Raw genomic sequence first — 21977 nt, forward strand, 5'->3', positions numbered from 1 at the left:
GTGGATCGTAAACGGTTATGGCCACTCGAGCACAATGTGCCGCGTTGTGTTTTGGTGTGTTGTTTTTTTCTATTCAACTCTTTTTTGTAGTCTACTTGTGTTTTGTTCTTATCATTGGTTGTTGTTGGCAGTGTTTCACATTTCTTATCGATACTACTAATTTCAGGGCCTAACCGAAAATATATGCGTAAAGAGAGACGATTTTAGTGTTTCGGTTACATTAGTTTTAGCGTTTGCAGTTTATGTTTTTCTTTTTTGCGCTCCTAATACTAATTAATGCAAAGCTGAAGTAAGGTTTATTGAGCTTGATTATAGCAAATCAGCCAACAATATTTCTTCTCCATCTTATTTTTTTTATCTTTGTTTTTTATGCCTTTTATGTTTTGTTTTGTTTTTTGCTTGTGCTTAATTTACTTTTATAATCAAAAACGCTCCATTAGATCTTTTTGGTGCCGATTCGTTATTCGTTATTTAATAGAAATTGCATTTACTTGTATTATTGTATCCTGATTCTGTAAAGAGCTCAAAACTTCTAACTCTCTTTTTCATCTTTTATGTTTTAAATGACTTTTTGTTATGTTGTTCGACCGTTTTGTTCATTTTTGTTCTTTTTACATAACCATTGATTGCAAGAATCCTTTAAATTTGTTTCCTTAAATCGTTGTCATTAGCGTTATCTACAAACTTAATAATGTTTATTGACATGAAGCATTCGACATGAAGATAAAACAGCAAAAAACCATACAATTTGATATGTTTTGAATGTTTTTCCTGCTCGAGGAAAGAAAAATGACAAAATAGTCTGTCGAAAGCAAATAACAGCTTCTTACACTTGACTTCAAAGCAATGCAAACTAACTCTGTGCAGTCTTTCTTTTCCGAGTGTTCCGCTTTCAGTGGAATTGAGAAAGCTTACCTTTCAGCTCACCTCATTTCGTGCCCGTGGTCGATCTAGGGCTCATTTGAAGAAGAAGGAAAAAAGGACGCAATGATCTTATTTAAACGTTCAATCGAAAACGTTTGTACAAACGATCGACCCTGTATCATTCCTCCTCTTGCATCCTCTTCTTCATCCCCTCAAAAAAAACAACACCATCACTCGGTGGTCGTGTCGTCGCCGCTGTCGTGATACCGTTTTTTTTTTAATCTCTCTAATTTTTCCCGCAAACATTTGCCTCTACCATCTGACTCTGGAACGCGGAGCGCTGCTTGGTGCTGCTTTCGTGTAGGGGGGAAAAGCAACGCAGATTGATGGAGCAGGCCGTCACCGAAAAAAGTGAGACAACCGAATCCGAACACCCTTCCACATGGCCTTTGCCGAGCGGGGCTGAAAGGTTTTGGCGTGACTTGAAATTAATTCAAGCGAACCAAGCTGTCAGGTCGGCTGCCAGTGGTGTGGCCGGTAGGTGCCCGGGAAGGTCCATCCAAAGTCGCCGTCAATGTCGCGCAACGATTCCATTTTGTCGGTTTCGTCGTTGCCGTTGTGGTTGTCGTCGTGGACGACGTCGTTCAATTGTTTGCGTTATGCTGAGCATGAGCAAACACACCATTCGTACGATCAGATTGCCACAATAACGCGCGTACTCGCACACACATACACACACAACCGGCCAAACGACGTCAGCCCCAGGGAGAAGAAAAGGAATTTGCTTTTCGTCCCCGCTGCTGGCAGCATCCGCCACGGATGGCTACTCCGGTTTTGCTACGAACTGCTCCGGTACACACACTGCCTATTTGCCGAGTGCATTTGTTTGGAGAGGTTTATTTTCCATTTTTTGTCGTTGTTGTTCTTGCGTTTGGTTCGGTGCTGTTGCTGTTGGGATCGATTTTATTGCCATGATCCTCGGGCAACGGCAAGCCAGTACGAGGAAAGGCTTGATATTTACCGTAGCCCGTCTAGCTGCAGTGCCCCAGTTTGAACAAAGATCAACAGTAAAGTGGTAAGCTTAATGCATTTCTTTTTTACAATGTACAAGGGGCAAACGCAAAAGGTGTAACACTGTGAGGAACAGTGTTTGTCTCGATTAAGGCTGTATGAGGAGGAATACGTACGAAGTACGAAGCAAACAGTTGGCCGATCGTTACTATTCGATGCTTGTTAAGGTTGCAACGAACACTCATGCGTCCCATTCAGCGTTCGCCAGGATCTCTTGCTAGCAGGCCGTGCAGTACGTTTGATATTAGGCATGTTAGCAACTAAAGCGATAACACCAGGCAGTTGTAAAGATGAAAGAAAAATATGTAATTCACTAAAAGATTTGCTTCTATTTGGGGCTTTCCACAGACTTTAGAGACTTTATTCAGTATCACGCAGCCGAATAGTCAGTCCTTGCTACGGGGGGACGGTCCATTTCGGGCTTGAACTCATGACGGGCATGTTATTGAGTCGTTTGAGTTAACCACTGTACCACGGGAAACTATTTGCTAGCCCCCTTTTCAGCCATTATAATGGATAAAAGAAGCTTATTTAGCCATCAAAACATGATCGATTCGAAGAAAAATATTCATCCAGTTGGTTTACAAATTCATTGAAAATACTTCATGCAAAATAACTATAATCTTTTGAAAACTTATTAAAAATACAACATACAACAATAGCCAGGCAATTAATAGAAATTAAAATTCTCATATCGTTTATACAATACGTCTATGCAGCGTTGCAAAGGATCATTAGAACCAAATACAGTTCGTTAAGGCTCTACGTACATAAAGGGCATCAAGATTTGTAAAAGATCTCGCATGAACGCACCAGTTTTGCTAATAATGCGAGAGCATCGGTTTTATTTCAAAGTAATCCACATACAAAGCTGGCACGTGCTGTTAAACGTTGCTCTTCTAGAGGTCACCTCGCTCAATATAACTCGGTAAAGGAACATCCCTGCTCACACGTAATGGGAACATGAAGCATGAAAACCATTTTTGTACGGCTTCTAACCGATGAATCTACCCAATTCTGGTAGGGCACGATAATACTGAAACGTTTTCCAATATTGGACGTACTAGAGCACAAAAAAGAGCTTTAAGGTAACATGCATCAAAAAAACTACGGATCAAACGATAAACAAGACTCTGGTAAGCAAGATTGCTGTAAAGTAACTTGATATTGTATCTTGGGTCATCTTGGATATTGTACAGCCATACAGTCATCTTGGATTGATGGGAAGATTTTGTCAGTATTTCACTAATCTATCTATCTATCTTCTATAATACCATTTCTAGCAACGACTAACGGTGCGTTACTCCAAACATCCACGATAACAGGTTGTCTTATCATGTGAATAAAAGCTGTAGGCACAATTGGTATTATAATATTAAATAGATACATAAGACATCTGTTTAAATAACCGATACAAGATACATACGCGGGTCCGGCACTCTGTGACCTATTGTTAAAGACTTGGACCATGAAGTTTACTGTGCTGTGCGTTGGTTAGTGTATTTTTTTGGACCTTTTTAGCATCATTTATTGCTATATTTAAGATATAGGGCTTAAGAGATCATTATGTGGTAATGCCACTTCAATCGCTTATGCAATAAACAAAAATAGTACAATACAATACAAATAATCAAAATCAATTGGAGTTTATTTTTCATTTTATAGCTTGACTAGGATAGAAAAAATTTCTGTTTTTTTTCTGCTGATCTCTCGGCCTCTCCTATACCAATTACTGACCAGATCATATCAGTAATTGAATTTGATTCACTCACGGCCTTACCATACTACTGTGTAAGCTATTCTTGATTTGATTTGTCCATTTTGAATTGCAGTAAAATAATTTCAAAACGATCCTAACAGCTTTGATACCAGTTTAACTATTTCATGGGCATATTTGTTTGGCGTAAATCTCAGCGATGCTTTAAAATTAAATAAATTAATCTACCTTTTCTTGGACACCAATTCTTAAGTTGAGAAGATATTTAGCAAACAATATTACTGAACAAAAAAAATCTGTTTTTGTACCACTTAAACTCACCATTGAAGAATTTTGCTAGCCTTTTTCTGTGGCAGAATTTTAAATGATGGTTTTAAATGCCAACCCCTACCGTTCAATAAACAGCATTCTTGAGGCACATTTTTGCTAGTGCTTTTGTTTGCCCATACATATATTTTTTGCATCAACCCACCACCAAAAGAACGAAACATACCTTCACCAAAAAGGTAAGACGGCGGTAAAAAAGGTTTAAACAGACGGAAGCAACAGAATCAAATCCAGAAAGAGAAGCAAAACAGCAAAAAAAACACTGACCATCGGAGTCGGTAGTCGGCATCTGAAAGATCTGACGAGTGGCCGATGTCCAGTACCGTCGGAACACTCTGTCTGTTCCACACCGACAGCGATGACGAGGACGACGGCGACGACGACGAATCCGTTCCGTTTAGGGTTCCCCTACCATAAAACAACACAGCAACAACACCGGAGATGCGTGCAATAAAATTATTAAATCATATAAACTTACTTCTGCATGTTGCCCCTGTTTCGGTGTCTCTCTGTGTTGGACTCGTCCGGCTCGTCCGGTTCCCAAATGCCCGCCGCAAGTGCTTTCATCCCCCTTTTCGTTGTTTTGGGACGACGAGGATTTGTCGTCACTTTGAGAAGTGTTTAAGTGTGCGTGCGTGCGTGCACTTTTCCACCAGAGGCAACCTCCGTTTGGCCTAGGTTCTGTTTGGGAATGCCCGAATCGTACGCCGATGGTCGCCACCCGCCGCCATCGGGTGGGCTGGAATGGACGGAGAGGTGGGCGGCCGACGGAGAGAGAGAGAGAGTACCAGTAGCAGCTCAATCACTCGATGTCCGTCCGTCCGTTGGGCGGCATCGTCTTTGATCTTTTATCTCAAGCATCACCGACTAATTAACCAAAAAACTTCACTGATCATTACTTCGCCCACCGCGCGTTCGGGGACCATTTCGTTCAGCTCGATCGGTCGATTGAAGCGACGGGACGGTCAGGATGAAAAGGGGATACACTAGCTGCACTTTACCTGTTCGTTCGAAACGGCGTCTTTCGAACACCTCCAACCGAGCGGTGGATTAAGACGTTCGGAAACAGGCTGCCGTGGCTGCAAACAAGTGGAGAAAGAGATTGTGACCTTGAGCGCAGCGATTGGGATGGGAAGATAGAGACAACAGACAAAAAAGCAAGAAGCACTTTCGAAATACATTTATTTACCTAAATAAACACAATTTACAACACCTTCCACCGTGCACACCCCCCTCCTCCCCTAGATCACTTCCGGTGTGGTTCCGTGCAGATATCGCAACGATTTCACTGCCGACAGCTTTTTCTCCGCGTACGATGAAATGTTAATGCAGCCGCGTATGTTCAGTACGCGCAGTACGCGACAGTTCTCCACGATATGCCGGATCGCCTTGTCCGTGATCTGCGTGCAGTTCTGGAGCTTCAGTGTGGTTAGCCGTGGCTCGCACTTGGTGATGATCTCGATGCAGCGGTCCGTGATCGTGCGGCACTCGCTGAAATCGACGACCTCGAGCGAAGGGCAGCCGAGCGCGAGTCGTTCGATGCCATAGTCGCTGATCTGCAGCAGCCGGGCCAAGCTGATCTCCTTCAGCTCCTTGAAGTTGAAGCAGCGCTCGAAGGAGTAGTCGGTGATTTTGTAGCAGCCAGATAGTTTGAGGGATCGCAGGCCGATAAGATCGGCAATGGAGAACGATAGCTCGATGTCCCAGATGGCGAATGCTTTCTCCTCAAGGTTGACACCGGTGATGCCGGCATCCGAAATCTGTCAAGGAAAAGGGAAATCATCAATTCAGCAAAAGGCATTGGATCGTTTTATGATTTTTGTATTGTAATACAAAACGAATTTGGTTCATGAATCGAAGATTCTTGACAATAATCCGTAATTGGTTTTCTAGGATTATATTGGTCTTTTTTGAAGATGGCAATGTGATGGAGGCGTCTTAAGTCAGGCAGGGACGTATCAATCACTACGCAAATGAAGTTTTCGGTCATGGCCTCGAGATTGCTCTTGGGGCCCGAAAACCTCTCTCTCTATCTCTATCTATCTATCTATCTCTGTCTTTCTCTCTCTCTCTCTGCTCATAAGCAAATTTTCATCTTGAAATTTCCCCGGTCGGGAATTTCCCTATCAAGTTTCCTGCTGGACTCTCAAACCTAAATCCGCCACTGATTGCATTTAGTGGCAAATTCAACAAGTTGTCAAATATCAACTTTTTGCCTTTTTGTCTCGTTTTTTTGACATTTTGACTAACCGACGGCATTTTTCACATCAAAATGAATAAACATTTAGTTGAGCATGCTGCATGCATCTTCTTCTTCTTCTTCTTCTTCTTCTTCTTCTTCTTCTTCTTCTTCTTCTTCTTCTTCTTCTTCTTCTTCTTCTTCTTCTTCTTCTTCTTCTTCTTCTTCTTCTTCTTCTTCTTCTTCTTCTTCTTCTTCTTCTTCTTCTTCTTCTTCTTCTTCTTCTTCTTCTTCTTCTTCTTCTTCTTCTTCTTCTTCTTCTTCTTCTTCTTCTTCTTCTTCTTCTTCTTCTTCTTCTTCTTCTTATTCTTTTTCTTCTTCTTCCTTTTCTTCTTCTTCTTCTTCTTCTTCTTCTTCTTATTCACTATTGCAGTCACTATTGCACTTTAAAATTAATGTAATTTGATCAAGTTTATTATTATTAGCTAACTTACATTTTGATTTTGTCTGACAATTACTCATTTTAGATCATGATTCACAAGTTTAGTTCAATACAATGGTGATTTTAAGAGGTGATCGATGCAATCGATGAAGACGATAATATTTGCCATACAAAACAAACGTTGATTTGAATACTTTAATAATGGAAACTTTCAACATTCTAGTTGTAATAGCCATACTGATGTAAAAAGAAAATCAATACTTTTGGCAAGAACGAAAAGCATGGCCAAAATATCTATAGCCCCAAAATGAGCTACAATAGATATAAAAATAGATATACTTAATAATTTTCACACCCCCTGCAACAATACAATGTACCACCTTATTGACAACACTTATCTCTAACAATGAAACTATCACCAGCAGTAAGAACATGCTCCCCACTGCCCCAACCCCGCCGCTTTTCGCACTTACCTTCGCACAGCAGTCTAAATTTAGCTCCTGCAGTTTCGTCATATGGTAAAAGATGTACTGTATCGACAGATCGTTGATGCTGTTCGAGCAGCCGCCGAGATCGAGCACGACCAGGTCGCAGAACTCGAACGACACCTTCGTGAGTGCCGCATCGCTCATGTTGGTCAGCAGGCCCAGGTACAGCTTGCGCACGTTGCGGCGATTGTGTGTGAACAGGCCGCCCACCAGCCCGGCGTCGGTAATGCGCTCGCAGTTCGTTAGATCGATGTGCCGCAACCGCACCAGACTTTTGATCGCCGTAATGCCGTAGTCGGTAATCATCCAGCACCGGTTGAGGATGAGCGTCTCGAGCTGCGGAATCGAGCGAGAGATCTGTATCAGTGCGTAGTCGTTCAGCGCCAGCGACTTGGACAGATCGAGATGGATGAGGCCCGTTTGAGCACGCAGCAGATCGATAATGCCCGGCTCGTTGGTGGGAATCTTTTCGCATACCATCAGCGCCAGGCTGCGCAGTGAGAGGGCGCGAATGTCGGCCAGGCCGCGGAGAAACACATTGTCGATCGGTGTACCGGCGAGGAAGAGATGGCGCAACCGATCGCAGGTCGTTCGCACAAACTCGAGAATGTGATTCAGCATGAGTACGCGCTGCCGCGCCTCGATGCTGCTGAAACACTCCGACACGTCGAGCGAATCTAGCCGCGGTGCAAGCTGTACCAGCTGGTCGAAGTGAAAGTCCTGGAAGCGATTGTTGCGCGCCAAGCTAAGGTGCCGCAGCTCGGGCATGATGAGATTCCACGTGACCGTGGTGTTCTCGATCAGCTTCCACGCTTTGAACAGATCGGGACAGTTTAGGACGTGCAGACGGCGCAACCGGGGCATATACTTCAGGATCGAGACGAGCTTGTGCTTCCAGATGACACAGTTATCGAACGTCAGCTCCTCGATGCCGTCGCCGAACTCGCTCCAGAACTCGCTCTTGTTGCCGAACACCACCTTCGTGATGCGGACGTCGGTGAAGTAGCGAAAGGATGTCATCAGTTTGTTTAGCGGATGCCCGTTGTCAACAAACTCTATGTCGTGGATGTGAAGCCGAACGGCACGCTGGAACTCGATGTAGCGAAACGCATCGTACCAGGAGCGGCAGACGAGTGCGGCTGCACTGCGATCACTTGGATTGAGGTACTGGAACAGTTTGATCAGGAGCTAGAAAGATGAACTATAAATTAATGACTCAACTCAATACTGACGACCATCCCCGACTTACCTCCGGTGGCAGTGCTTCAAAGTTTGGCTCGAAGAAGTAAACAAAGCTATCCTCGTAGTGCACGTACAGCGTTCGCTCGATTCGTTCTACCAGCCGAGCTAATGCCATTTCGTGGTAGAATCCGGACAATCAAAACAACACCCAGCACACAACACAGATCTCGTGACACTTTTACCGGTATTCTGCTTTGGCACGACCCAAACAAATTCTGTGCCAAGCGCCAAGTTTCACCTTCACACAAGAACACGTCCGCACTATCTTTCCGAACTGAACGGGTCAGTGAATGAGGATCGACTAAAACTGAGAGTGTCCCGAAAACGTGTGTCTACTTCCTTGTTTGCTGCGCTAGAACCATGTTCGTTTCGGGTCGTGTCGGGTTTGTAATCGTCCCTGTCTCGTAGAAGATCAGCCGCAGATCGTGTTCTTAAATCGTGTGACATAATCGACGACAACGACGGTGACGAATTATATCCCGATCAGAAGTACGCGTCCCTTTGCCAAAACAACCGCATGCATTTGCGCATGTGAAAGCGTTCTATTACGTGCTGGCTACAGGTAGAGGTTATTTTCTGCGTTCTTGCAAGGACACACGGGCAACACAGCAACACGGTTACGTGGGAAGAACGAGTAGAAAGTTGATACATTTTTGTTAGAAGATTAATACATTTAAACAAGAACGTTTATGTCGATCGGATCTATGGTCCATAAAAGATCTTGATATCTAGATGAAATCATTCGTCATCATATGTTTCGTGTTAGGTTGAATTTCATTTTCGATAAGCAAATTCTTCTTCATGTACTTTATGCTTTATTAACTCACAATAATGTACAAATAGCACTAATTTTTTCCGAATTATTTTGAATTCACGATCACCTTCTTTTAAAGCTATTTTATTGGGTTAAAATATGTTTGGTCATTATTTCATTAGAGATTAAATATGATCTTAAAATTATCGCCCTACGACTTGTACACCTGTCTCAAGGTGGGTATCTTGGAAAGACGTTCCGCAATGTCCGGTGGCAGCTTAAAGCATCCTCTTACGTACAGATACTACGAGAATGTGAATAGAAGGAATGAAACATTGTAATTAGTTTCGCTTTCTTCGCAACCAGTTCGAAAAGTTGTAACCCACCTTCAAGTTTTTGCAGAACGTCACCAAATAGTGTAGACATATCTCCGTCAGCAGCGGGCAGTTGGCCAACTTAAGGGTGCTGATACGCTTCAGCTGAATCGCGATCATTTTCACACAGTTGTCGTTGATGTTGGGACACTCGCTGAGATCGAGATACTCTAACGTCGGACAGGTTGATACTAATCGTTCAACGCCAGCTTCTGAAATCTACAACCGAGAACGATCAATTACAATCCCTGCGAACAACCACAACCTTCCAAACCTTACCTGATGACACCGGGATAAGCTAAGCTCCTTCAGCTCGTTAAATCGGAAGCCGTAGCGCAGCGCGAAATCCGTCATACGATAACACCCGGACACCTTCAGCACGCGCAGCTTCTTCAACCGATCGATCGCGAACGTTTCCTCCACGTCCCAGATCGAGAACGTTTTCTCCGGCAGATCGATCCCGGTAAAGCCCGCATCCGTCAGCTGGAGTAGAAGAGAGAGAGAGAGAGAGAGAGAGAGAGGAGAGAGAGAGAGAGATAGAGAGAGAGAAGGAGAGAGAGAGAGAAAGAGAGAGAGAAAGGTTAGGCATGTTAAAGAATGCGTCGATCACGTTTTGCCTTTCCCGCGTCCCCGTAGCTATCCCCAACATTCTTGCTGTCGAGGTGTTAATTACACGCTGGGCAAGCGCAGTTCCCGCGCCGTTGTACCTTTGTGCTGCGCTCAATGTTTAAATGCTCCAGATTGACCAGATTGCAGAAGATGTACTGGGCCGACCAGTCGGTCATGCAGGTCGACGAGCCGCCAATGTTCAGCACGGTCAGGTTGGGAAAGTTTGCCCCTATCTTCACCACACACTCCTCGTCGAGCGTATCGAGCAGCTCGAGGTGCAGCTCCTTCACGATCGCACGATTGCTGAACGCGGCCCCATCGATGATGCCATGCTTGGACATGCGGATGCAGTTGGAAAGGTTGAGCGATTCGAGCTGCTGCAGCCGAAACACTTGCCGAATGCCGTAGTCCGAAATGCCCCAGCAGCCGGTCATTACAACCACCTGCAGCCCGGCTATGTGGCGTACGATCTGTTCGACACAGTAGTCGGTGATGCCATTCGAGCCTGTTACGTCCAGGAAGCGCAGATTCGTTTGCCTTCGAAACAGATCGACGATCGCTGGCAGACGGGTGGGCATTTTCTCCAGATACGTTAGGCTTAGCTCATCCAGCAGCAATCCTTCCGCGTCCGCTAAACCCCGCAAAAAGATATCATCCACCGGAATGCCACTAATGTTGATCGCTCGCAGTACGTACTGCCGTCGCACGATAAACTTCTGTATGCAGCTCAGTAGGAACATCTTGCGACCCGTCTCCACCTGCCGGAAGCAGTTGGAAAAGTCGATCCGCGTCAGATTCGGCATCATCTCTACCATCGACTCGAACTGTAGCTGGCTGAAGTTGTTCTTCGCCAGCGAGAGTGTCTCCACGCCCGGGAAGTCGATCGTGTACAGACCGTTGTCGAAGAATTTCCACGTCCGGAAGAGATCATCCCGGAGCAGATCACACTCCACGAAGCGTGCGACGCGCAGGTTGGGCATGTGCTTAAACAGTGAGATCACTCGCTCCCGCCAGATCATACACTTCTCGAACGTGATCTCGCGCACGAACGGGCCATAGTTTTCCCAGAACTTGCTGTACACGTTCAGCTTGACGCGGGACAGCTTGATTAGTGGGTATTTGCGATCGGCGAGGATCAGGTTCATCACAGGCGGCTTGAAGTCATCGAAATCGACACCTATCAGGTGTAGGACCATCTGCTCGGCAAACCGGCAGTACTTGGATGCTTCATACCAGCGGCTGCAGACGTACGAGGCCGATCGGCGATCGCTCGTCGAGAGGTACTTGAAGATCTGCACCACGAGCTGTTTTGTGAAAAGATGAGCATGTTATGATTCAGTTTTTTTTACAGTCGCTTCGTATGAAAAGCTTCACTTCTTACCTCGACGGGCAGCAGCTCAAACTGGGGCCGAAATATTGGCAACGGTTTTCTGTGGTAGCGCATCCTTGAATGTGATCGCTCCGATGGTCGGCTAGTGAACTGCTGCTGCCCGGCTTGAATTAAATAATGATCGCTCGGGTGTCGGTGGTTCGGATTCGGTTCGACGATCGAAAGTGTTCGCTCTTCGAACAAGGAAATGGCGCGTCGTTTACCGCGTCGTGATGTGGCGTGCGGCCGACATTTTGTTGTTGTTATTACGCAACACAACAAGCGAGAGGCATTCGAGCGACGCGGCGCATAGTTGAAATGTGCATTTGGCCGTACCGAGACGCCCGCATGAGGGAAACTAAAGCAAGCTTATTTTCGCTGCGCCTATTTTGAGGACGGCACCAACCTTTGGCAGCGACAAGTGCGGATATCAAATGACGATCATTACGCGGATGCGCTTGCTTTCCCTTTTCCAACAGCGATGCTTAAAGTTCCAATAACACTCATTACCCATTCCCTTCACTTACCTTTGCACAGGATTGAAGGTTAAGATTGCGTAGATCCTGCGAGTAGCAGCACAGATACTGTAGCGACGTATCCGTAATCGTCGCATTACTATCCAGATCGAGCACCTGCAGGTTCTTGAACATCAGCACCAGATAGTACATCGTGTAGTCGCTCAGCGTGCACAGCAGCGAGAAGTACGCCTCATCCACCTGGCGCGGACGCTTCCCAATAATCCCTACGCGCATCCCATAGTCCGAGATACGCTCACAGCTCGACACGTCCAGCACGCGCAGATGCTTCAGCGTGTGCAAATCCTGCACCCCTTCATCCGACAGCAACCAACAGCGCCGCAGCTTCAACACCTCCAACAGTGGACAGCTTTCCACGATCAGCTGCAGACAGATATCGTTCACCCCGATCGACGAGGTTAGATCGAGATGCGTGAGCCGCGTCTGTACGCTGAAGAACTTCAATATCCCCGGATCCTTCAGCGGTATACGATCGGTGTACGTGACGGTAAAGTGCGTCAGGTAGAGGCCACTCATCTCCGCCAGCAGATGCCAGGCGACATCATCAAAGCACGGAATGTCACTGATGTTGAGTGCCTTCATAATGTTCCGATTTTTGCTCACCAAGCGCATGACGCGCGATATCATCGTCATGCGCCGGGAGAGATACAGGTTGATGAAGCAGTTTGACACATCGATCGATTCCAGTGCCGGCGCCGCCTCAATGAACCGCTCAAAGTGATACTCGTTGTAGTAGTCACACGCTGCCAGCGAAAGATGCTTCAGGTGGGGCAGCGTGAACGGGAACATCGGCTCGTCCGTGCTGTAGTCCAGCGTCCAGTGCTTGAACAGCTCGTCGCACTGCATCAGCTCGAGCCGCTCGAGCACGGGCAGGTTCTTCATGATCGTGATAAACTTCTTCTTCCGTATCAAACAACAGCGCAGCGTTAGCTCCCGTATGTACATCCCGTTGTTCAGCCAAAAGTCACTATGCTTGGTAAACTCCACGAACGTAAAGGACAAGTACGGGTACGTTCGCATGGGCTGCGAAAAGTATTTAATCGGCCCCTCCTCATCGTTGAACTCGATCCGATCGAAGTTGAAGTACATCTGGCGCTGGAACGGTTCGTAGTAGTGAGCCGCCTCGAACCACCGCCGGCAGGCCTCGCTGGCCGCTAGCCGATCGCTGTAGTTCAGCTGCTTGAAGATCTTCAGGATCAACTCCATCGGCAGCAGATCGTAGCGTGCGGTGAACTTCCCCTCACAACTAAACGGTTCCATCCAATCGCAGTACTGTACCGGCACGGAAATGTTCTCCTCCACCGTCGGCTTCCACTGCACGCTGGGAAAGAGCGTGAAAATACTGTTTCTTTTGCGCTTTTCCTGAACCACCTCCTTTTTCGGATCGGTCTTTTTCCTCGACGATGACCCAGAGCCGGACGAAGAGGAGGAACCCGCTTTGGAGCTGCTGGCACTGCTCGACTTTCGACTACTTTCAGGCTGTTTTGTCTGATCGCTTGACTCGCCAATTGCACCATCTTCCTCCACACTGACCATTGGCGGCGGTTGATCGAGGGACTTTGATCGGGAGAGCACCTTGGCGGGAGGCTTTCTTGCGGGCAGGAACACACTCACGGGACACACAAAATCCATCGCGTCTCGGTGGTGCATGTGATGTGGGCGGAATTGACAGACTGACTGAAACTGAATCTGAGCCTCGGTACGGTTGCGTTAGATCCTTCTTCCCCCATCGCAACCGATTCCGAGCGGATCGAGCCGAACGATTACCGAACGGGACGGCAGCTAGGCAGGGTTATGCAATCACGGGTTTTACCGTAACGCGAGCGCATCGCTATTCATATGGTGAGTGTTTTTTGCCGAATGAAAGCGAAAGTATTTACTGTAACGGGTGAGAGATTGATGCTGAATTGTGCATTGGACGTTAGTTGCACGCAGAGCAGTACATTTGAGGGTTAATTGCCCAATGAAAACGTGTTGGATTGCATACATTTAGGCTATTTATTTGCCAGAATGTGTGCAATAATATGAAAAAAGGTTATATTTGGCTATGCATAAATTTATTGTTTTATGTTTAGCCGTTTAATTTTATTTTATTTTCTTACGTATATTAGTATCAAACGCCTAAAGCAATACTTTTCAGCTTTTGGTGATTAACTTACAGGCAAACTTATGAGTCTTAAGGTATGCAATTTGTTGCATTTCTGTATTAAATTACTTGTTTTACTTACTGATGATGCTAATGGACTAAATGGAAGTTTACTAGTTTGAACAATACTAGTTCAAAAATTTATCATGTTTGTAAATACATTGCATACCCTCGGGCGCTATTCATCATTCTTACCACATCGATTTCATTATTTATTTAAAAGGCCCTCATAGCATACAGAGAAAAAAATGGGAAAATTAAAGATGGTTTCTCAATAACTTATAAAACTGTTTAAGTAAACTATTTCTATGGTTTATTCCCTTTTTTTGTTATGTTTTGTTTCCTATTTATATCGATTCACATAGTACACAGCTGGTTTTCTGTGATCCAACATCATATATCCAATATACTTATTCCGACGTGCCTGAAAGAGGAAAAATTTACATATCTTAATACCATAAGTCTACAGTCAACAACAACTAAACACAAACGACACTAAACACTGGACGCTTGGCCACGAACACGAATAACCACGATGGGACAGAGCACAGAGCACAGACACACAGCGGCTAACACTTGGGTATATTACGTAGGGTGGCAATTTTCTTCAACCGCTCCGGTGCATCCTTCGGTATTTTGGGGCAGCCGCGTATGTTGATGTACCGCAGCGCCTTCGCGTACTCTACCAGCGCATCCACACTGGCAACCGTTAGCAGCGGAAGTCGCACGAGTTTGAGGGAACGAAGTCGCACGAGGTTTTTCGCCAGTGCCACTACACACCGATCGTTCACGTGGAAGCAGTCGCTCATATCGATTTGCTCCAGCGCAGGGCAGTTGAGGGACATTGCTTCAATCCCAGACTCGGATATCTACAATAAGACGTTGTAGTTTTATCATTAGGCAGAGGTTTTAAGCTCACATTTACTCACCTGCACGCAATGTGCCAGATTGAGTTCACGCAACTCTCGAAAGCGGAATGCATGGGTCAGCGTAAAATCGGTCACCTTGAAGCACCCGGACAGCTGCAGCTCCTGCAGACTGCGCAGCTCGCAGATGGCGAATGTGGTCTGCGTGTCCCAGATCTCGATCACCGCTACTGGTAGGTTTTCTCCCGTAAGCCCTGCATCAGAAATCTGGAAATTCGAAATGCAATAGATCCTTGAAAGCTCCAACAATCTAGCACAGAGTCCTTTCCCCGCTCACATACCTTAACGCATCCATTCAGCCGCAGAATACGCAAACACTTTAGATAGCAAAACAGAAACTGTACCGAGGTGTCGTTCATGCAATCCGAACCGCAGAAGTCGATCACGGTAAGGTTGAGCAGCGTCAGACAAATCTTCAAGATCACACTATCCGTCAGCCCCGGCAGCATGCTCAAGTACAGCTGGCTCATACAATCCCGTCGCCGGTCAACGATCGCCTTCATAAACCCACGATCACTGATCTTATCACAGTCGGACAGATCGAGCACCTGCAGCCGATCGAGCTTGTAGATCGATTCAACGCCAAAGTCCGTCAGCAACCAGCAGCCATTCAGCTTGAGCGTTTTCAGCAACCGAAGTGAAGTAGAAATCTCAATCAGCGCAAAATCGGTCAGATTCAAAAATGACGACAGATCCAAATGTACGATCGCCGACTGGCAGCGCAATATATCGATAATTCCCGGATCCTTGATCGGTGCCCGCTCGAAAAAGGACAGACTGATCTGGCTCAGCGACATGTTTTCAATCTCGGCAAACTGCTTCAGAAACAGATCATCGTACATGGTGTAGCTGAAGTCGACCGCTTGCAGCTTCTTCTTGCGCATCTTCATGATCGTCAGAATGGTGGTAAGTATCTTGACCCGCGTTGGTGCATCGATCTGCTTCAGACACTTGGAAATCTCCAGCGCACTAATGTTCGGTCCCATCGCGACGAGATAGTACAGATGATCGACGGTGAACGCATTGCTTTTCCTCAGTGCCAGCTTGCGCAAACATCGGCACACCGGCTCGATACGCTTCAGCTCAACCGGGGTCCATGTTTTGAAGAATTCGTCCGCCTCCTCCAGCGCTAGGCACTCCAAAAACGGAAGCCGCTTCAGTATCATCGTCAGCTTGGACTTTGTGAGCGTGATGCAGTTGCAGAACGTGATCTCGCGCAGATACTCCCCGAACACGTCCCAGAACTCGCAGTACCCGTTGAACTGGACGCGCGTCAGCTTGATGTTGGAAAAGTGACGAAAGCTGCGCAGAAAGAGGGCGATCGGGGGCGTCCCGTCGCAGATGCTGACCTCCTCGAAGTGGAAACACACCTCGTCCAGAAAGTCTCGGTAGCCCATCGCATCGAACCACCGTTTGCAGGTGAGGGCAGCCGCATCACGATCCACCCCATTGAGGAAGCGAAATATGTTCAGCAAGATCTGTTGGCGATCGAAGGAAGCTTGTAAGCATTCAGCAAAGCATTCAGCAACTCTTACCTCCATTGGAAGATTGTCAAAGCCGGTACGAACACGCGGCCCCTTCAGGTTGATGTAAAACACATCGTCGTGAAAGGGAAACTCACGATCGTCGACCTCCACGATCGGTTCCTTCGGTGTCGGCTCCTCCTCTTCGCTTTCATCTTCCTCCTCCTCGTCGTCATCGTACCCGCCACCGTCCACACCGTGCCCGAACCCGTAGTAGTGCAGATTGAACCAACTCTCTATCGACATCTCCATCTTGTAGGTTGTACGAACGCACGAGACAGCGACACAGCTCGGACACACGGTTCGGATGCCAGGCTACAACTGCTGACTAGCGCGCTGGTGGAATTCTGATTCTATCAAACCCCGTTTCCGCCAGTTCGGTGTGCTCGGTTCTGCGTCTATTATTAAGCTCACGATCGGTCACGATCAACACCCGTTCGATACGACCGAGACATTGACACTGAAGAGTGCAATCGACGAGCGCCTAGTGCGCCTGCGCGAAAGCGCATCCGATCTGCAGCAAGGATCGCTCAAATTGTTTACAAACAAAAGTCGCGCCTCAAAAGTTCACTGGTTCGGATTAATGTGGGCCAAACGATCATGAAGCATGTCTCATGCCCGAGACCAGAATTTCGTAATAGTACATGACACCCCTTTTACGCTTACCTTACTGACTATTACGCCCGATCATGGTGGTTTTAAAATAGAGCTACACCGTCTTTCTTTTTACTCGTTTGGCTTTCACTTGTTTATTGATCGTTTCAGTACAATTGGTAAAGTGGGAGTAGTCATAGGAACCCTTCACCATCTGGGGACGGGACGCCGCTACCACTCGACGTAGACCGCCTTGAGCGAGCGATGGTTCGCGAGCCGTTCGCGCGGTTTTCGCACCCGCCGGCAGTCGATCATGTGCAGGTACTGTAGGAAAACTTCAAGCACATAAGCGAAAGGTGGATCACACGGAACGACACGGACAAAAATACAGTGCGGACGAAACGGTGTGTGTGTGTGTGTGGTTGTGTGTGCGTGTGCCTAGCTGACGGGCACGAAGCTTACCTTCAAGTAGCTACAGTTTCGTCCGATTATCTCCAGGCAGGCGTTCGTCAGCTGGGGACACTTGTTCACTTTGAGGGTTCGGAGCCGCTTCAGGTTAGCCGTCAGCATCTCGATGCAGTTATCGTTCACCAGCGGACACTCGCTGAGATCGATAAACTCGAGCGCGGTTGCCACTTGGCTCAGGACGGCAATCCCCTTCTCTGAGATCTATTTTTGAGGGAGAAGAGATAAAAAACCAGACATTAAACAAGCTCATACAGTCATACAGAGCAATAGCATCTATAAAGGGACACTTGACACTCCACCTGATAACAACGCGCGAGATGCAACTCCTTCAACTCCGCCAGCTTGAAAGCGTTCTCGAGCGACAGGTCCGTAATGCGGTAGCAACCGATCAGGTTCAGTACGCGCAGCTTAAACAGCCGATCGAGCGGGAACGTTTCCTCCTGGTCCCAGGTGATCATCGGCTTTACGGGCAGATCGATCCCAGTTAGGCCCGAATCCGTCAGCTTCGTGCAGCAGTACAGATGGAGCTGCTTGAGCGACACCAGATAGTAGTTGACGTACTGCATCGTGGCGTCCGTTGCCGCATTCGGGCTGTTGCTTAAATCCAGCACCTGCAGCATCTCGTAATTCAGCGTCACCTGTATCAGCGAGTAGTCGCTCAGTGTGGGCAGCTCGCAGAGGTACAGCTCGTGGAGGTTTTTCACCTTCCGCCCGATCACACCCCTGTACATCGCATGATCCGAGATGCGATAGCAGTTCGACAGATCCAGCACCTCGAGATTCACCAGATTGACGATGTTCATGATGCCCTCGTCCGTCACCAGAATGCAGCGCCGTAGTTTGAGCGTTTTCAGCTTCGGCAGACAAGTCGTGATCAGCTCCATCACCTCATCCGTAATGCCGAGCGAAGAGGTTAGATCCAGATGCACCAGATTGGTTTGCCGCACCAGGAAGCTAATGAACCCGGGCGCTTTGATCGGATGCCTGCCCACCTTCCACTCCAGGTCCTGCGTAATGTTCAGGTCCGGCTGACGCCTCAGCAGATCAATGATCGCCGCCGGTATCTTGTCACAGAACGTCATGCTGAACGTTTCCAAGCTCAGCCCCTCGATCATGGACAGTGTGCTCAGACAGATATCGTCGATCGCAAGCGTCCCGTTAAACTTGAGCGTGTGCAGCTGGAACTGGTGCATGTTGATAAAGCGCATAATGTGCTCCACCATCGCGACCCGCCGATGGGACGCAATCATCTTGAAGCAGTTCGACAGATCCAAATGCGCAATATTCGGTGCGAGCGTCATCAGCTTGTTAAAGTGCAGCTCGTCCAAGAAGTCATTGTTCGTGAGCGACACGTCGAGCAGGTCCGGCAGCACAAAGTGAGACTCGCAGCAGCTTTGGCGCTTCTCGAAATACCACGACCGAAACAGCTCGTCGCACTGCTCTATTTTCAGCTGGCGCAGATTTGGCACGTGCTCCAAGATGTACAGCAGCTCGGTATCCTTGATCAGGCAGTTCTTTATCGTCAGCTCGATCACGTGCTCTCCAAACAGCGGCCAGAACTGGCTGTTCCCGTAGAAGGTGCAGGCTTTGATGGCGATGCGCGGGAATATCCGGAACGCGCCTAGGAAGCTCTTGATCGGCGGCTCGTAGTCGGTAAAGTTGACGTTCGTGAAGCGGTAGATGATGCGATCGCTGAACGGTAGGTAGTAGTGGGCCGCCTCCATCCACCGGTGGCAGGTTTGGCCGCAGGCAAGCCGATCGTCGACCGAGATCTGTTTCATCACCTTCAGCAGAAGCTGTTGGGGAAGAATGGTCGGTTGGGGAGTTAGTTGTATTGTTGGAGGTCTCAGCACACCACCTTCTCCCTTTTGGAGAGGATCTCCTTAACACTTACTTCCATTGGGAGATAGTTAAAGCCCGTGAATATCTCCGGCTCGGGCGTTGGCTGTTTGAGAGTAGCTTTAGGTTTCTTCTTCTTCTTCGTCTCAACAACTCCGTTTGTATGTTCTCCGTCCTCCTTGGGAAATGGTAACGTGAGCATCTCCATCTCCGGCGCCGGTGCCTCCACAGGAGTGTTGTGGTTTTTCGCAATAAAGAAGTCCATCATTTTTGTTGTTGCTGTTGTTCGCACACACACACACTAAAGGGACAAAACGGTGCTTCAGGGAAAGCACTCCTTATCGTTAGAACTCAAACCGCTGACTGGCGCTGGTTAGCAAGAAAGGTAACATCGGAAGCCAACCGCCGAGAGTATCCGCCGCCGGTGAGTAAGTGAGGGTGCTGTTTAAAAATAAATTCATCCAACGGTGAAACGGTGGAGGGTCAATCATCCGTAAAGCTTGGGCGAGGGATGCGTGGTGGTTTGTTTGTTTGATGTTTGCTGCCAAGAAAAGCGAAACCAAGCGAATGGGAAAGCTCTGTTTCTTGGTGTGTGTGTGTGTTTGTTTTTCGTTGGTACAATCACATGGTAGGAGTGCGGAAAAGCGTCAACGCAGGGTGAAAATAAAAACACAACTTTTTGTTTGGTTACATTTGAGTTAGTTTGTTACGCATGGGGAGGAACGCACATATACGCTTGCTCTAACGCGTTTCTATTTTTAGTCTTTTTTCGAGCAACTATTTTTCACTTTAAATACATTGAAAAAGAAGATTTTCATCAAGAGAGAATGAATTTGCTCCTTCTTTCTTTTAATTCCGTTTTCACCGCAATCACGTGCTTCACCTCCGCAGTGTAACGGTCCGAGCATTTCTTCAACTGTCAATTTTGAATTTGACAGCTCATCGAGTTGCCATCGCGTATGTTTTTGGGCCTGGTTGTAAACAATCCCACGAGTTGTTGTTCGGTTTACAGCCGGGTTTGGCAAGGGGCATTTCATTGGAAAGTTGTAACTTGTAAAGATATCACTCCACCATGTTCCATATAGCTCGTGCACCTTTGTTTAGGTAAGATCCGTGTACACTCGTCAGCGTCCGCAAACAAAGCTAATCTTGTCCCATTTTCTCCATCACCCGGCTGCCGCTTGTCCAGATTACATAAGTCACAGAGCATCCGAGTGCTGCTGTCCTGCAATGGCTTTTCCTCCGACTCGAACACTCCCGGCGATGGTAGTGACAAACCAAAGCCACCAAAAAAGTCCACAACACGACCCGTGGCCGACGCGAGTGAAGGTGATGGTAGCAAAAAATCGTCCGCCGCTCTGAACCGCCTCAACGAGCTGCTCGCCATGATGAACACCGAAAGCGAGCTGAAGCTCGTCAAAAAGGTCGATCTTCCCCGTCCGAAGGGCAAGAAATCGCAGGATAAAAAAGCATCCTCCGACAGCGATTCCGATTCCGACGCGGAGGAGGAGCGCCCGAAAGATCTCGCCCAAGCGACGCGCAAAGTGGCCAGCGCGCTCGGGGGCGACGCGAAGCGCACCGAATCGGAACTGCTCTCGAAGCTGCTCGGTACAGCGGCACCGGCCGCCGATGGGGAAAGCAACCTGAACGACATCATTACCGGCATGGTGGTGGACAGGAAGGCACAGAAGGCGGCGCAAGCATCTGGCGGCGACCGTGAGCCAACGCGCAGCACGCTGGTGAAGAAATCGATCGACTCCAAGCGGGCGAAGCAAAGGCGCACGGAAGAGGGGGGTGCTGGTGGTGAGCAGGAGCGCTTCGGCTCGAAGGATCGGTACGAGCGCAAGCGATCCAGCGCGAAGCAGACGGCCCACGCCGCACCGGGCGGTCCGGGCAGTGTGAAGCTGTTCGGCGAGGAACCGTTGGGCATTTTTACCGACCAGGCCGCGCTGAAGGAAAGCCCCGACAAGCTGCGCACCTGGCAGCGGCTGAACGAGCGCGAGCTGCGGCTGGCGGTCACGCATCCGCCCGCAAACTACTTCCAGAAGATGGCCCTCTGGACGGAGCAGGGCAAGCTGTGGAAGTTCCCGATCGACAACGAGCAGGGGCGGGAGGCGGAAGCGACCGTCCCGTTCACCGAACACGTGTTTCTCGAGGAGCAGCTGGAAGGGTGGTGCCCGCGCAAGGGCCCGGTCCGCCACTTTATGGAGCTGGTGTGCGTGGGGCTGTCGAAGAACCACTACATTACGGCGCAGGAAAAGCGCGAACACATCGAGTGGTTCCGGGACTACTTTGAGCAGAAGAAGGAACTGCTGCAGGACCTGATCGTGGCGGAAGCGGCCAGCAAGGCGAAGGAGGTTGAGAAATAATCATTAATTCCGGTAAAATAGAATACGTTCTAGAGAAAGTGCGTGTAGTCGTTTGCTTTACTTTTCGTCGTTTTTCCTAATGTTATTTACGGTTTATTGATGTTGCTTTATTCACAGTTCTATTGAGCGGAAGTTGTTGT

General features: G+C 47.8%; 6 protein-coding genes across 6 annotated transcripts in view; 1 reads left to right on the top strand and 5 right to left on the bottom strand.

Moving 5' to 3' along the window:
• The window catches only part of LOC120956844 (mRNA (2'-O-methyladenosine-N(6)-)-methyltransferase), a 218602-nt gene that overhangs the window by 175604 nt on the left and 21021 nt on the right, over window positions 1-21977 (bottom strand). The window lies entirely within an intron of this gene.
• LOC120957499 (F-box/LRR-repeat protein 20-like) lies at window positions 5145-9113 on the bottom strand. The gene is made up of 3 exons (XM_040379729.2): window positions 8338-9113; window positions 7074-8276; window positions 5145-5739 (listed from the first exon to the last, which is right to left on the bottom strand). The coding sequence occupies exons 1-3, from the start codon at window positions 8443-8445 to the stop codon at window positions 5221-5223; spliced, it is 1830 nt and encodes a 609-aa protein (XP_040235663.2). The 5' UTR covers window positions 8446-9113; the 3' UTR covers window positions 5145-5220.
• LOC120957606 (uncharacterized) lies at window positions 9194-13753 on the bottom strand. Its single transcript, XM_040379894.2, has 5 exons — window positions 11964-13753; window positions 10166-11371; window positions 9738-9941; window positions 9471-9677; window positions 9194-9388 (listed from the first exon to the last, which is right to left on the bottom strand). Exons 1-5 carry the CDS (start codon window positions 13620-13622, stop codon window positions 9296-9298), a joined length of 3369 nt encoding a protein of 1122 aa, XP_040235828.2. The 5' UTR covers window positions 13623-13753; the 3' UTR covers window positions 9194-9295.
• LOC120958334 (F-box/LRR-repeat protein 4-like) lies at window positions 14426-16993 on the bottom strand. The gene is made up of 3 exons (XM_049608735.1): window positions 15326-16993; window positions 15048-15251; window positions 14426-14987 (listed from the first exon to the last, which is right to left on the bottom strand). The coding sequence occupies exons 1-3, from the start codon at window positions 16817-16819 to the stop codon at window positions 14688-14690; spliced, it is 1998 nt and encodes a 665-aa protein (XP_049464692.1). The 5' UTR covers window positions 16820-16993; the 3' UTR covers window positions 14426-14687.
• On the bottom strand, window positions 17259-20115 carry LOC120957862 (dynein regulatory complex subunit 6-like). The gene is made up of 4 exons (XM_040380280.2): window positions 19524-20115; window positions 17929-19425; window positions 17624-17830; window positions 17259-17485 (listed from the first exon to the last, which is right to left on the bottom strand). Exons 1-4 carry the CDS (start codon window positions 19734-19736, stop codon window positions 17393-17395), a joined length of 2010 nt encoding a protein of 669 aa, XP_040236214.2. The 5' UTR covers window positions 19737-20115; the 3' UTR covers window positions 17259-17392.
• Window positions 20433-21875, top strand: LOC120955955 (28S ribosomal protein S31, mitochondrial). Its single transcript, XM_040377229.2, has 2 exons — window positions 20433-20572; window positions 20658-21875. The coding sequence occupies exons 1-2, from the start codon at window positions 20541-20543 to the stop codon at window positions 21835-21837; spliced, it is 1212 nt and encodes a 403-aa protein (XP_040233163.2). The 5' UTR covers window positions 20433-20540; the 3' UTR covers window positions 21838-21875.

This window comes from Anopheles coluzzii, chromosome 3 (genome assembly GCF_943734685.1).
Source record: "Anopheles coluzzii chromosome 3, AcolN3, whole genome shotgun sequence".
In the NCBI taxonomy this organism is placed as follows: domain Eukaryota; kingdom Metazoa; phylum Arthropoda; class Insecta; order Diptera; family Culicidae; genus Anopheles; species Anopheles coluzzii.

Excerpts from the sequence above, each read along its gene's own strand:
- LOC120955955 (XM_040377229.2), top strand. The coding sequence starts at position 20,541 with ATGTTCCATATAGCTCGTGCACCTTTGTTTAG. Across the intron at positions 20,573-20,657 it reads GCTCGTGCACCTTTGTTTAG|ATTACATAAGTCACAGAGCA; the intron begins GTAAGATCCGTG and ends CCGCTTGTCCAG.
- LOC120957606 (XM_040379894.2), bottom strand. The coding sequence starts at position 13,622 with ATGCACCACCGAGACGCGATGGATTTTGTGTGTCCCGTGAGTGTGTTC. Across the intron at positions 11,372-11,963 it reads ACCTTCAATCCTGTGCAAAG|CTCGTGGTGCAGATCTTCAA; the intron begins GTAAGTGAAGGG and ends TTCACAAAACAG. Across the intron at positions 9,678-9,737 it reads GCTTATCCCGGTGTCATCAG|ATTTCAGAAGCTGGCGTTGA; the intron begins GTAAGGTTTGGA and ends TCTCGGTTGTAG.
- LOC120957499 (XM_040379729.2), bottom strand. The coding sequence starts at position 8,445 with ATGGCATTAGCTCGGCTGGTAGAACGAATCGAGCGAACGCTGTACGTG. Across the intron at positions 8,277-8,337 it reads TTGAAGCACTGCCACCGGAG|CTCCTGATCAAACTGTTCCA; the intron begins GTAAGTCGGGGA and ends TCATCTTTCTAG. Across the intron at positions 5,740-7,073 it reads ATTTAGACTGCTGTGCGAAG|ATTTCGGATGCCGGCATCAC; the intron begins GTAAGTGCGAAA and ends TTTCCTTGACAG.
- LOC120957862 (XM_040380280.2), bottom strand. The coding sequence starts at position 19,736 with ATGATGGACTTCTTTATTGCGAAAAACCACAACACTCCTGTGGAGGCA. Across the intron at positions 19,426-19,523 it reads TTAACTATCTCCCAATGGAA|CTTCTGCTGAAGGTGATGAA; the intron begins GTAAGTGTTAAG and ends CTTCCCCAACAG. Across the intron at positions 17,831-17,928 it reads ATCTCGCGCGTTGTTATCAG|ATCTCAGAGAAGGGGATTGC; the intron begins GTGGAGTGTCAA and ends CCTCAAAAATAG.
- LOC120958334 (XM_049608735.1), bottom strand. The coding sequence starts at position 16,819 with ATGGAGATGTCGATAGAGAGTTGGTTCAATCTGCACTACTACGGGTTC. Across the intron at positions 15,252-15,325 it reads GGCTGAATGGATGCGTTAAG|ATTTCTGATGCAGGGCTTAC; the intron begins GTATGTGAGCGG and ends TCGAATTTCCAG. Across the intron at positions 14,988-15,047 it reads ATCTGGCACATTGCGTGCAG|ATATCCGAGTCTGGGATTGA; the intron begins GTGAGTAAATGT and ends GTCTTATTGTAG.